Below are 13,647 nucleotides of genomic sequence, written 5' to 3'. Positions count from 1 at the left end.
TTGCCTTACATATTTCCTATTAGTCAATGAGACAAAACCAACATATTACATAAATGAAATATAACATGCATTTTCAATTTCGGTGTCAATGTGCAACAACTTCACATATACCATCAAATGTGCTAGATAGTGTAGCATCGAATTTGAAATACATGATAACTACCCATGAGCCAAAGAAAAGTAAGCACATGTGAGGGAGGAGCACAATAGGGTAGGACCACAGATGGAGCAATACCGGAGACAAAGCAGCTAAAATGGAGGGCATCACAGACGACAGAAGATGCGAGGACCACGAATGGCAGCGCTAGAACAGACGGGGTCGACCGAGAGGTTGGCATCGTGAATCGGGTCACCCGTCGATCTGTGACGGTGGGATTCAAAAGAGGAGCGTTGAGAGTAGGTCAGTCAGGGAAGAGGTTGGATGAGGAGGAGGTAGGCCGGTGGGGACGAGGTTGGGCGAGGAGGTCTTCCGGGTGGGACGGGCTCGACCGAGGAGTATGTCTGCCGGACAGGACATGGGCAGTCTAGGAGGGCGAGAGCGACGTGAATGGGACAAGGATGGTAGGAGTCCGTCGGAGACGGAGGGAGGATGACGGGGTAACGAGGGAGGTCACCGGTGGAGTGTTGGGGTGGTGGCGTGTGCTTTGTGTTCCATTTACCTATGTGCGATGTGTTCTCTTTGGGGAAGAAACGATTCGGTCTAGGAGAGTGGAGTGGAAATATCCCGTAAATAATACAAACAAAATAGTCAGTTGCAAATAACAGTTTTGTTGGTAAGGGGGAAGCCGTGAAAAGCACCTTAAAAGTGCCTCCATATATTTGCCTATTAGGTGCTTTGGCTTTGGCAAAGCCAACATGTAAAGCTAGTAGTTTGTTTTGATTTGCTGGCTTTTTTCATTGGAAAGCTAAAAAAACTCAAACAACCAGGTCCCAAGAATGAACCATCACCATAATTAAATCAGGAAATGAATTATTATAAACAAAAAATAGTGTGAAGGAACATGTGTCCTACATATATGATCATATGTTGACATGACCTTATTTTTGGGGATGATTACAACAACATTATTTGAAATATGAAGTGTGTTGATATATATGACCTTACATTTAGGGATGACTACAACAACATTGCTAGTACAACATGGACGCAGATTTCGTGCTCCTGGTTAGTTCAAAAAATTCAAAACCATATCAGTGAGTCTTAAAAAAATTGAAAAAAAATATTCGGATGTAGTTCATGAATTATCCCACAAACGTGTAAAATATCAATTCCAAATACTTTGTATTCTGAGCTGTAGAAAAATAACAAAAATGTAGATCTGTAGAAGTATGTTTCAAATCCCCAAATTTTATCAGATTTGTCATTTTTGTGTAGCCCACAATACAAAGAATTTCAAGTCACGATTTTACATGCTTGTGGGATAAAACACTAACTATGAGCAGAATTATTTTCAGATTTTTTTAAAACTTGTAAACCATGATTTTAAATTTATTAGAACGACGAGAGCACTGGTGCTCAGGAGCAATGATACTTTCCGGTACAACATGTGATAATATCCAAGAATTCAAGAATCAACACACAATAAACAACATAAGTAACCACATTCCTCAAATGATGGTGATATCATCAAATGCGTGAAATAGATATAACTTTCTTCTTCTTTGGGATCAAGAGCATAGTCCTAACAAGAGCTATCTAAGGAAAAGAAGTTATTTCGTTAGACGTTTAGAAAACCCCGAAATACGGTGACCACCAGTACTATCTAAAGGGATGTATAACGAGAAAAATTGTGAAAGTATTTATCGAAAGATATTTACGCACAAAAACAGGTATTTCCCAGTATATAATCAAAATAATTGTAAAGACATAATGGTAGTTCAAGCATATCTAGAGGTTACGTACGGAGTAGCAATAGAGAGAGTACTAGCTAGGTGGAGTACAAATTTAAATTCTCGGGCCAGTAAGAGCAAGCCACATATGGCCTCCTAGCTGTATACGTTAACCCACCAATGCATGCCCAGACCCAAATTAAAGCTGTCAAAGCCATCCAGCACAAGAGACAAAGCCCTTGGCACCGGGAACATCGACGCCCTCATGTCCTTCTCAAACCCCCATAGATGGAAACAAGGATGGACACCGCCAATCAACGCTCATATAAACTCTCTCGCGCGCGCCGGACATACCTCCCCTTTTCCGCAACTACGACCCCATGCCAATGGCCAACGCCATGGACGAAGCCTATTGCGGCTTGGTGAAAGACGAGCTGATCAACGTCGCCGGAGTGGTAGCAGGAGGGGTGCGGTACCGTGAGGCTGCGGCGCCGGTGATGGGCGCTGACGGTGTGGTGATCAAGAGCATGAAGAGGCGGAAGAGAGAGCCGCCGCCGGCGTCAGGGGTGACGGTTAGCGGCAACGGTAAGGAGGGCGGCGACAAGTCGGTGGTGGGTGGCGCCAACAATGCGGCCGCCAAGAGGAGCTCCAGGTTCAGAGGTGTAAGCAGGTACGCAATCCTGGCTACGTACGTGTATATAGATTCTGTGAAGCTTTCTGCACCGTGTTGTCAAAAAACATACTCTTTCCGATTTATAAATATTTGGAAATGTAAGCTTTTGTGTAAAACTAACACAAAACCTAGATAAAAGTTGTCGAATAAGATATATATTGTACCTATAATCTACAGAAAAAACAGCCGGAAAGTGTCTTTGGCACATGAGCACCAGTGCTCCTGTTTTCTAAAAATCATATTTTTCGAATTCCAAAAAAATTGATATTAAGTACTCACATACATATAAACATTTCGAAGATACTGTGTGAATTTTGTAGAAAAATATGTTGTATTTTGAGCTATACAAAAAAGACAAATTTCTGCCAAATATATGCCACTATACGTAGCAACAAATTTGTTTTTTTCCTGTAGCTCAAAATACAATGCAATCTCTAACAAAATTTTGCACGAGTATTCATGACATATGTATGTATTCACGGAATAAATGTGATGATTTTTTAAAACATAGATATACAGTTTTTAATTTTTTTAAAAACCAGGAGCACTGGTGCTCATGTGCACCAAATTTGCTTGCAAAAACAGCCTGCCTAGCTTTGAATTAGGTAGCAATATACACAACCTACTGAAATACAAACTGTATACATACGCGCAGGCATCGTTGGACGGGCAGGTTCGAGGCGCACTTGTGGGACAAAGGGACGTGGAACCCAACGCAGAAGAAGAAAGGAAAGCAAGGTACGTACGTACTGCGTATAGATGGTACCCATACAAATACGTACATATTAAAGCCATACGGAGTATATAGCTAGGTACATATTTATGTATGAGTTCATCTTATATATCTCGTATATGTACGTCGTCGAGCAGTTTATCTTGGGGCGTACAATGAGGAAGAGGCGGCGGCCAGGGCATACGATCTAGCGGCGCTCAAGTACTGGGGACCTACCACCTACACCAACTTCCCGGTATGTACGCATAATATGTGCTTTTTAAAAAAATTCTTATCATTTCTCTCTATAGAATTTTTTTAGGGTATCATTTATTTATCTCTATATGCAAAAAATGATCTGATCTGATATCCTACTCTATACTAAGCTCCATGATATGTTTCATGGTAACATGGTTGTATTGACATGTTATTTTTGCGTGCATGCTGACAGGTTATTGACTATGAGCAAGAGCTCAAGGTTATGCTGAGCGTGTCGAGGGAAGAGTATCTAGCATCAATAAGAAGGTGAGTAGTATGTGCATACTCGTATTTATGTAAACAAATGTTTTGAAATATACTCTAACCAAAAATCTACAAATAAATATCTAAATTTCTTGTTGCCGGATCGGAGTTTAGGGTGGTACCAGCGATATTAGAGGTCTTGTACAAAATCTAGTACTCGGACTTATGTTACTGTGCATAGTAGAAAAACTCGTGTGGTTTTATTTTATTTTGGATTCTGTGAAAAATTATTTGAATTTGCATGTACAATAATGTAATTCTTGAGATAACTTACCGAAAAATGACTAAACTCTCGAATTTCGATGATATTTGATCGATAAATGAGCTCTTAATACTGTATCTTTCTTCATGAATCACTACCTCTATATGAAAATAGATGAGATCCTGGGATCAATAATTTTGTTATCTTTAATTTGACTATTAGTAGAAAATTTGTTCTTTGGATTTGTCAAATGTTATTAAGGTTGATGCCTTTCACAAGCAAAATTGGGCTTATTAAGTTGCATCACGGAGACACCAACAGGATCCAAGAAGTCACGTTCTGTTGAATAGAGGAAGAACTAGATATGAATGAATAGAAGCCGTGTAGATCATGTTATATATAGTATTTTTTTTCTTCATAGTCACATAATTTGGAAATTAAGGAACATCACTTCTCTCTTCACAAAAATCACTAAAGAAAATGTTTTGATAAAAACATTTTTTATTTTAGAAAAAAAATAGGAAAATATTTCAAAATTTGAATGAGTAGAAAAGCAATGCCCAGCATTCTAATCCGGTGCGGAACATGCAGGAAGAGCAACGGCTTCTCCCGCGGAGTTTCCAAGTACAGAGGAGTGGCGCGGCACCACCACAACGGGCGATGGGAGGCTCGGATCGGCAGGGTGTTCGGCAACAAGTACCTCTACCTCGGCACCTACAGCACCCAGGAGGAGGCCGCCCGCGCCTACGACATCGCCGCCATCGAGTACCGCGGCATCAACGCCGTCACCAACTTCGACCTCAGCACCTACATCCGCTGGCTCAAGCCAGGCGCCGCGGCCGCAGATTCCACGAACGGTATCGGCGCTCCGGCCACCTCGTCGTCCCCCACCTCGACGCTGATAACGCCGAGGGTCGACGGTCTCCGCCTCATCCCGCCAGCGCGGAACTCGTTGTCTCTGCTCGGCGACGTGGGCTCGATGGCGTTCGGCGGCCCGTCGCCGTCCCCGTCCCCGTCGCCTTCGCCGAACACCACGGCGCTCAGCCTGCTGCTGCGGTCGTCCATGTTCCAGGAGCTCGTCGCCCAGCAGCATCAACCGGTTGCAGTCGTCAACACTGATCGGGCGGTGGTACCGGCGCCGGAGGGCGAACTCGGGGATGTGCTGTACGGCGGCGGCGGCGAGGACGCCGCGTTCTCGTGCTCCATGTACGAGCTCGACGACAGCTTCGCGCGGATCGAGGAGTCGCTGTGGGACTGCTTGTGAAGTCGTGGTCCAATCATCAAATTAAGCTCGATCGCCTGCGCAATAAGGAGGTGGCTATAGCTAGGAACTTGCGAAGGGGACGGGCGAGTTCCTGGACATAGCCGTGGCCATGACTCGTGCTTTGGATGCAAGCCACGTAATGACGTGGCTAGTTGGACTGTCGGAGATCTAGAGGTAGGAGAAGACGTACGTGTGGACCGTGTGGTTGGGTTTGTTTGACCTGTGCTGTGTGTGGATTTGATTCAGTCGTCATGAGGTGTGATTTGGTAGCTAATCAAAGCTAAGCTATCTCTTTGCAGTCTTTTCTCAACAACAACAAAATCTCTTTGCAGTTCAGGACTAGGTGTCTCGAAGAGCTATACTGTGATCTGTATTGCCGATCTTCTGTAAAAAGACATACTCCGTCCATAATACGTGTCTTAACTTTGTCTAAACTTAGTGTTCAAATATACCTCACTACTAGAAATTACCTTACCGCTGGCACACTCGATTGGCCTACCGCCGGCGCATTGCTGTTCACCGGCGATCACCTCGCCGGTGGTAAGGCCTTACCACTGGCACCTTCCATTTCGCAGGCGGTAACGTGTCGTTATCCCCAGCGCCTTCCCATATTTGCCAGCGGTATTTGTTACCCCCGGCACATGCCAAAGACGTCAGCAATAGTGAGGTTTACCCCTGGCACATGCCATGTTCGCCGGCGCTATGTGTGTACAGAATTTAAAAAAAAAAGCTAGCCACCAGAACTTCCACCTTCACCATATAGTTAAGACATGTTTCGGGGACAGAGTGTCTGGGCAATTGCCAAAATTGTACAACAAGAATCAGCCTCGTTCGAAAATCTGCGGTGATAAAAAAATTCATTTGGTTAGTGTTTAACTTTTTTTTTGTCGGAAAGCTGGTTGAAAAAGCTAAAGCAAACACACCCTAAATCGCAAAACCAGTTTCATGTTCCTACGGCGTGGGACAACCATCTCATGAAAGTATTCTAGTCAAACCTATAGTGGCAAATGGCTACATCCACCAAATCATTCGGATATGATCACATTATACGAGTCTTCACGTCAAGGTGTGTTGCTTTGTAGAATGATAAACCATACAAAAATATTATGTGAAAAATGCTTTATCGAATCAACAACCATTATGTAAGCCGATAATGTTGCTTGTGTTGCTCAGAGGCAAAATAGGTTACATAAAGAGAAATATCAGTGAGCATATTGCTCATAAATTATGTTCTCCTCATGAATTACATTTTTTTTTCGAAATGGGGGAAATATCGTCCCAGCTTCTGCATCCAAGGGATGTACACGGATTTTTTATTAGATTATTCACAACACCTTACAAGAGCAATACAAAAGATCAAACTCGAAGCCAGCTCGCTAAACCTACAAAGGGGTGAAGGGGGTGACAATTCACCAACTCACATCAGCCAAAAACCAAATGCCTTCCCAAGCCGCCCAATAGCATATGAGAAGCACATCCAGTCAAGCAGACTCTCAGCATACGCCAACGCACACACCATAGAAGTTGCTACCACCGTCTTCCTCGACTCCATCTTCAAGAGAGATCATCGCATTGACCATGCCAGGCCTGCCATCGATGCCACCACGGCGCCAGACGACTCCACCATCCTGCGCGAGTTCATCACACTGCATCCGTCCCGAGACACCGCTGCACCATGCCGCGGCGACACGACAACGCCGACTCAGCAAAAGCACACCGCTCCACCTCAGCACCACCGCCATCCGTTGTCTGCTCCAAAAATGATGCCCCCAACAGGGAGAGCGGCATTGCACGCCGCCATCGTCTGGTCCGGGAGACCCGAGTCTAGGGTTTCCCCTAGAGCAGCCCAGGCGAAGAACGCAGACTGCAGAGACAATGCCTTCAACAAGGTAACGACGAAACACGCTGCCATCATCCGCCATGACCGAAGTCCAGGCCGGCTTTCACCGGTAGCTGCGCCTCGCCATCGGGAGCTAGGCGACGGATCATGAGATCCGCCAAGGCTAGCCACACAACTAGGTGATCTCCTCCGGTGAGAGAGAAGACCACCACCGCGGTGCCACAGACAGCGGCACCAGACGCCCGCTGATACGTCTCCAACGTATCTATAATTTCTTATGTTTCATGCTAGTTTTATGACAATACCTACATGTTTTGTTCACACTTTATGATGTTTTGATGCATTTTCCGGCACTAACCTATTAACAAGATGCCGAAGCGCTAGTTCCTGTTTTCTGCTGTTTTTGGTTTCAGAAATCCTACACAGGAAATATTCTCGGAATTGGACGAAACAAAAGCCCACGGTCTTATTTTTCCACGGAGCTTCCAGAAGACCGAAGAGGATACGAAGTGGGGCCACGAGGCGCCCTAACCATAGGGCGGCGCGGCCAGCATGGGTCCCGCACCCCCCTATGGTGTGGGGCCCCCGTGCCTCCTCCGACTCTGCCCTTCCGCCTACTTAAACTCTCCGTCGCGAAAACCCTAGTACCGAGAGCCACGATACGGAAAAAGTTCCAGAGACGCCGCCACCGCCAATCCCATCTCGGGGGATTCAGGAGATCGCCTTCGGCACCCTGCCGGAGAGGGGAATCATCACCGGAGGGCTCTACATCACCATGCCCGCCTCCGGACTGATGCGTGAGTAGTTCATCCTTGGACTATGGGTCCATAGCAGTAGCTAGATGGTTGTCTTCACCTCTTGTGCTATCATGTTTAGATCTTGTGAGCTGCCTATCATGATCAGGATCATCTATTTGTAATACTACATGTTGTGTTTGGTGGGATCCGATGAATATGGAATACTATGTCAAGTTGATTATTGATCTATCATATATGTGTTTTCTTGCATGCTCTCCGTTGCTAGTAGAGGCTTTGGCCAAGTTGATACTTGTAACTCCAAGAGGGAGTATTTATGCTCGATAGTGGGTTCATGCCTCCATTGAATCTGGGACAGTGACAGAAAGTTCTAAGGTTGTGGATGTGCTGTTGCCACTAGGGATAAAACATCAATGCTTTGTCTAAGGATATTTGTGTTGATTACATTACGTACCATACTTAATGTAATTGTCTGTTGTTTGCAACTTAATACTGGAGGGGTGCGGATGCTAACCCGAAGGTGGACTTTTTAGGCATAGATGCATGCTGGATGGTGGTCTATGTTCTTTGTCGTAATGCCCTGATTAAATCTCATAGTGATCATCATGATATGTATATGAATCTTTATTTGTCAATTGCCCACCTGTAATTTGTTCACCCAACATGCTATTTATCTTATTGGAGAGACACCACTAGTGAACTGTGGACCCCGGTCCATTCTTTTACATCTGAAATACAATCTAATGCAATCTCTGTTCTTTGTTGTTCTTCGCAAACAAACATCATTCTCCACACTATACGTTTAATCCTTTGTTTTCAGCAAGCCGGTGAGATTGACAACCTCACTGTTAAGTTGGGGCAAGGTATTTTGATTGTGTTGTGCAGGTTCCACGTTGGCGCCGGAATCACTGGTGTTGCGCCGCACTATACTCCTCCACCAACAACCTTCACATGGCCTTCATCTCCTACTGGTTCGATAAACCTTGGTTTCGTACTGAGGGAAAACTTGCTGATGTGCTCAGCATACCTTCCTCTTGGGGTTCTCAACGGACGTGTGCTGTACCGTCACAAGGAAGCTTCTACGCGCTAGCACCCACCACCTGCCACCAGGTCGACGTCGTCCCCGCCATCCAGGGCTGCCGCCCTTGGTGCCGTGGTCCCAGACCTTGAGGATGGGCAGTACGAGATCCGTCCCCATCACCGCCTGCCCGGCGATGCCGAGGCAAGGATGGAAGGGGAGGACCGTGTCGCCGGTTCCGGGGCCGCGCCGCCGCCCCCATCATCGCCCGCCCGACGAGGCCACGACGAGGAAGTGAGGAGAGGCCACGCCACCAGCCGAGGCCACTCCGCCGCCATCACTGCCCGCCCGGCGAGAGGGCCGCGCCGCCATCATCCTCCAACTGCCGGGGCCATCCCCCCAGTGCGGAGGCGAGCCTCCATCCGCCGCACCAAGGGACCACGCGAGGATCCCCGTCGCCCCCATCACCGGCCGCGCCAGGCTTCGCCGGCGGCGGCCTCCGGGGACGACGAGGAGGAGGAGGGGGGAGGGGAAGGCGGCAGCGGTGGGGGTTAGGGTTGCGCCCGAGTCGCCCTGGAGGGGAACGACCCGAGCGGGCGGTTCGTCTCGTGTTTGCTGGTGGCACTATTCTAAGAAACTAAAAGGTGCTGCTGGGTGACGTCTCCTCATGAATTACATGGAACGGGGAGATAAGCATTTTTGAAGTCAAACCATATGGCAATCTCACTGATTTATTAGCGAAGTCATTAGGAGCTCTTCTACATTTGAGAAATGTATTCGTGGACTTGGTAAGCGGTGGCTTCAAGATTTGCAGAGAGCTGAGGGGCTACCTTCATGTATTACAACATATTCGAATATTATATTACACTTTTTTTCATTTTTGAGTTTTCTCTCACGGTTCTCATCAAGGTTTTAATGAGGCAATATCTACTGAAGAATATATGTCATAACTCGTGTTTTCCTCGCCGGGGTTTTATAGGACATATTAATATATAATCTTGTACACTTAGTGTTCTATCCTTTTTACTTTTTTCAAGAAAATTTACCTTAGAGACACTGACCATTATATGTGATATTGTTTCTTGTTATTTTTTGCACTATGTTTTGAACAAGTTCTAACAATATATCGACCAATATTCTCCTCGTATTTTCTTCACATTGTTTTTGGAGGACCTCTTATCAACTTCATAGATCATCAAGACCAGACATGAAATTTTCAAAATTTACAAGACATACAAGAAGCAGCTTTATGCAAAGGGGAGTGTTAGAATTAGATTTGATAGGCTGTTAATAGTGTTTCTAGTACATATCCCTTATGCATGCGTCCATTCTTTGTAGCTGATACCAACAGATACATAAATAACCAGATTGATGAACAATGAAAGACACAGTTCGCTTACAATTTGACAACGAGGTTGTAGCCTGTATGTGAGTTGGGTATGCAAAAGTCAGCGGCAAAACTCACATGCATTGGCAGTTGTTGAAGTATTCTTTATAAGGTTCCACATTGCATTCCCATGCAACCGACTCAACATGTGCTGGACGGTGGACGCGTACTCCAGGAGCAACTCAGGAGCTTGATTAGGCAACCACCTGGTTTAAAAAGAGCTGGAAGCCAAAAAACATATGCGCATGCAAGACGCAAGAGACAGCCGACTGCCATGTTTATTAAATTAGTGTTCTGAACTGTCACGCATAAGCTACCCACAGAGCATAAACATTCCCACGACTTGCTCGTATCTTAATTCCACTTGGTGCTGTAACGACCTCCAACTGACATATACGTATTGCTTACTATTACCTACCAATGTTGGTCAAAGTTCTCCAAATGTACCTAAATTCAGACCTCTCTGGCAACGAACCTGCAACAAGCTTATCTCATACCTAATCAGGAAACTACACTTTCGTTCACAATAATCCATGCAAGGAAAGTTTCTGCAGTAGAGGGAAAAGGAAGAATTCAGTGAATGACAAAGATATATAACACAATAATTAAGCTCCAGCAGCCCCCATGTTCCATAACAGCTAGATCACTGAGATGCTGATCAATTATTACGAGATCATGGCGACTCCTATGATGATGAAGCCAACTACTTAGAACTTTCAAGTACTATTAGTAATCTTATCAAGTTATATCTCGATGCATCCATGTATGTATAAATAGCCCTTCCTTAGGAGCAACATTCCATCACTTCTCATCGTTTCATTATAGCTCTTTAGCCCACACAGTCTTGTTGTTAAGAGCTGAAGAAGACAATGGCTTCAGCTTCGCTTAAGCTTTCTATTGCGGTGACATGCGCATTACTCTTGTCGTCGGCGTGCCATGGCCTGGAGGTGGGATACTACAAGAAGTCGTGCCCCCGCGTGGAGGCCATCGTGAGGGACGAGGTAAAGAAGTTCGTCTACAAGAACGCCGGCATCGGCGCCGGGCTGATCCGCATGTTCTTCCACGACTGCTTCGTCGAGGGATGTGATGCATCCGTCCTCCTAGACCCAACACCAGCCAACCCGCAGCCGGAGAAGCTGAGCCCTCCCAACTTCCCCAGCCTCCGCGGGTTCGAGGCCATTGACGCGGCCAAGGAGGCCGTGGAAAAGGCCTGCCCGGGCGTGGTATCCTGCGCTGACATCGTTGCCTTCGCCAGCCGTGACGCAGCCTACTTCCTCAGCAGGATGACGGTGAAGATCAACATGCCGGCAGGCCGTCTGGATGGGCGCATTTCCAACTCCACCGAGGCCCTCTCCAATCTGCCGCCTCCATTCTTCAACATCACTCAGCTTATCGCCAGCTTCGCTGCTAAAGGGCTCGACACAGAGGACATGGTGATTCTTTCCGGCGCCCACACCATTGGGATCTCACATTGTTCATCCTTCGTCTCGGACCGCCTCGCTGTCCCCTCCGACATCAACGCCGCCCTCGCTGGCATCCTGAGGAGGCAATGCCCTGCCAACCCTACACCGGCCAATGACCCCACAGTGCACCAGGACGTGGTAACTCCCAACGCGCTCGACAACCAGTTCTACAAGAATGTCCTCGCACACAAGGTTTTGTTCACATCGGACGCCGCCCTTCTTACCACACCCGCGACCACCCAGATGGTGCTTGACAATGCCAACATCCGCGGACTGTGGGAGGACAAGTTCAAGAAGGTGATGGTCAAGATGGGTGCTATCGGAGTCAAGAACGGATTTCAAGGTGAAATTAGGAGGAACTGCAGGGTCATCAACCGCCACTAATAAATTATCATAGCATCCAATTTTTGTGCTCTTTATTATTCCTACACCTGCTTGTGACTCCCATGTGATTTCACGCATGTAATTTGTTGCTTCAGCAACTCAAATTCTTTGGCAGCTTATTGGTGCCATTGTTGTTCATTTATACTGAAAATAGTTATTTTTCATGCTCCATTTGGGGTTTTCCATCGTGGTTCTGGCCTCGCAGAACTCTAGGAGATCCCCATATCGGCCCGACCTAGAAAATAATCGTCAATTTTCGATTTCCTGATTTTTGACACACGACGTGCCATATGTGCAGTTTTCAGTCGCCCCAAATCCAGCACCTCTGATCGTGGAAGTATTGGGGTCACTGAAATTTTAGCTCCTTCCAAGCGTGCGTCTTCCCTTCTCCCCCACTGCCACCGGCCACTGCCACCTTCCGCTGTAGATCCCTGCCGTCCCCAATCGCTCCGTGTGCCGCGGAAAAGATCACCCGCCCTCCGCTGCTCCTTTCTCCAACTCTTCGTGAGCTCTCGGGCGGCGAATTCATTTCGCCCGCCACATCAACTGCGGATGCATCATGTATCACTATCGGAAAAGACTTATAGCCGCACAACACCCGTGACATAAAACCAAATGTCCTCCACTGGTAACCCGTACGAGTGACAGGCAAAGAAAAACCCGACACTGATACATCGTTGGGTGGTGTCCTCGATGCGTACCGCACACGCGCAAAATAATGTTAACGGACTATTTCCTCGCATCATGATTCTATGGCAAAGTAGTGACATTGTAGCACAAATGGTTTGTCGCTCTTTATTCTCGAAAACCAGTAACATACTTGTTTCTCTTGGTTGCCAGTGCTTCTATGTATACCACTGACTAGCTTACGTATTCATACGTTGTTTCGTTTAGATGGTTATTGGGATGCTCATCTTATCGTCTTCGTCACGCATACAAAGATATATCATTAACGAATAGAATAAGACCATGCTGGTTTGTTTAATAGGTAGCGCCAACTCCAAAACTCCATGTAGGGGAGAGCCCACGTCTAGCTTCTTTCTATATCACTGACTCGGAATGTAAATTTAAAAAAATATAGTACACACATCCCGAAAGCATTGATAATAGACCATGTTCATAAGAATAATATCAGTTTTAAATATATTAACCGAGTGATAAACCATATTGTTCAACCAATGCAAAATATGGAGAAATTAAACTAACAACTGTTCAGAATTTGGTCTTGCGTGCAACGGAACATCAATAAGACTCGTATTTACATCAATAAGGTTTGTATTTATGACACGGGGCTTGCTATATATTCCCCTAGTCGTTTTTATAGGGTTTCTATATCCTCTGGCGGTGAGCCACCCGAGTCCCGAAATCTCCGGTGATTGACGTGCTGATGTTCCGGTTTGACAACCTGTTTGATAGTTCTCTCCGCATTGTGACGCGCACCCCTGTGGTCGCTTGCATGGAGGATCCCATGTCAAAAAAGGCATCAGAAGCCACTCCATCGTCGAGCAATGTTGAAGATGGTAAAGAAGTCGACGACAAGTTTGAGGGACTGTTTGCACGGGGAAGAAGAAGACGATCTCAACTTCTCCAGAGATCT

General features: G+C 46.2%; 2 protein-coding genes across 2 annotated transcripts; both read left to right on the top strand.

The window, feature by feature from the left end:
• Positions 1 to 2,457: 2,457 nt before the first annotated feature.
• Positions 2,458 to 5,203, top strand: LOC124669201 (AP2-like ethylene-responsive transcription factor At1g16060). The gene is made up of 5 exons (XM_047205871.1): positions 2,458 to 2,492; positions 3,159 to 3,241; positions 3,374 to 3,471; positions 3,667 to 3,740; positions 4,531 to 5,203. Exons 1-5 carry the CDS (start codon positions 2,458 to 2,460, stop codon positions 5,201 to 5,203), a joined length of 963 nt encoding a protein of 320 aa, XP_047061827.1.
• Positions 5,204 to 11,072: 5,869 nt separating this feature from the next.
• LOC124669189 (peroxidase 2-like) lies at positions 11,073 to 12,050 on the top strand. Its single transcript, XM_047205864.1, has one exon. The coding sequence runs from the start codon at positions 11,073 to 11,075 to the stop codon at positions 12,048 to 12,050; it is 978 nt and encodes a 325-aa protein (XP_047061820.1).
• The last annotated feature ends 1,597 nt before the right edge of the window (positions 12,051 to 13,647 follow it).

Source organism: Lolium rigidum, chromosome 1 (assembly GCF_022539505.1).
Source record: "Lolium rigidum isolate FL_2022 chromosome 1, APGP_CSIRO_Lrig_0.1, whole genome shotgun sequence".
Lineage (NCBI taxonomy): Eukaryota > Viridiplantae > Streptophyta > Magnoliopsida > Poales > Poaceae > Lolium > Lolium rigidum.
The sequence above is the reverse complement of the archived record's forward strand: the minus strand, read 5'-3'. Positions and strand labels throughout refer to the sequence as shown.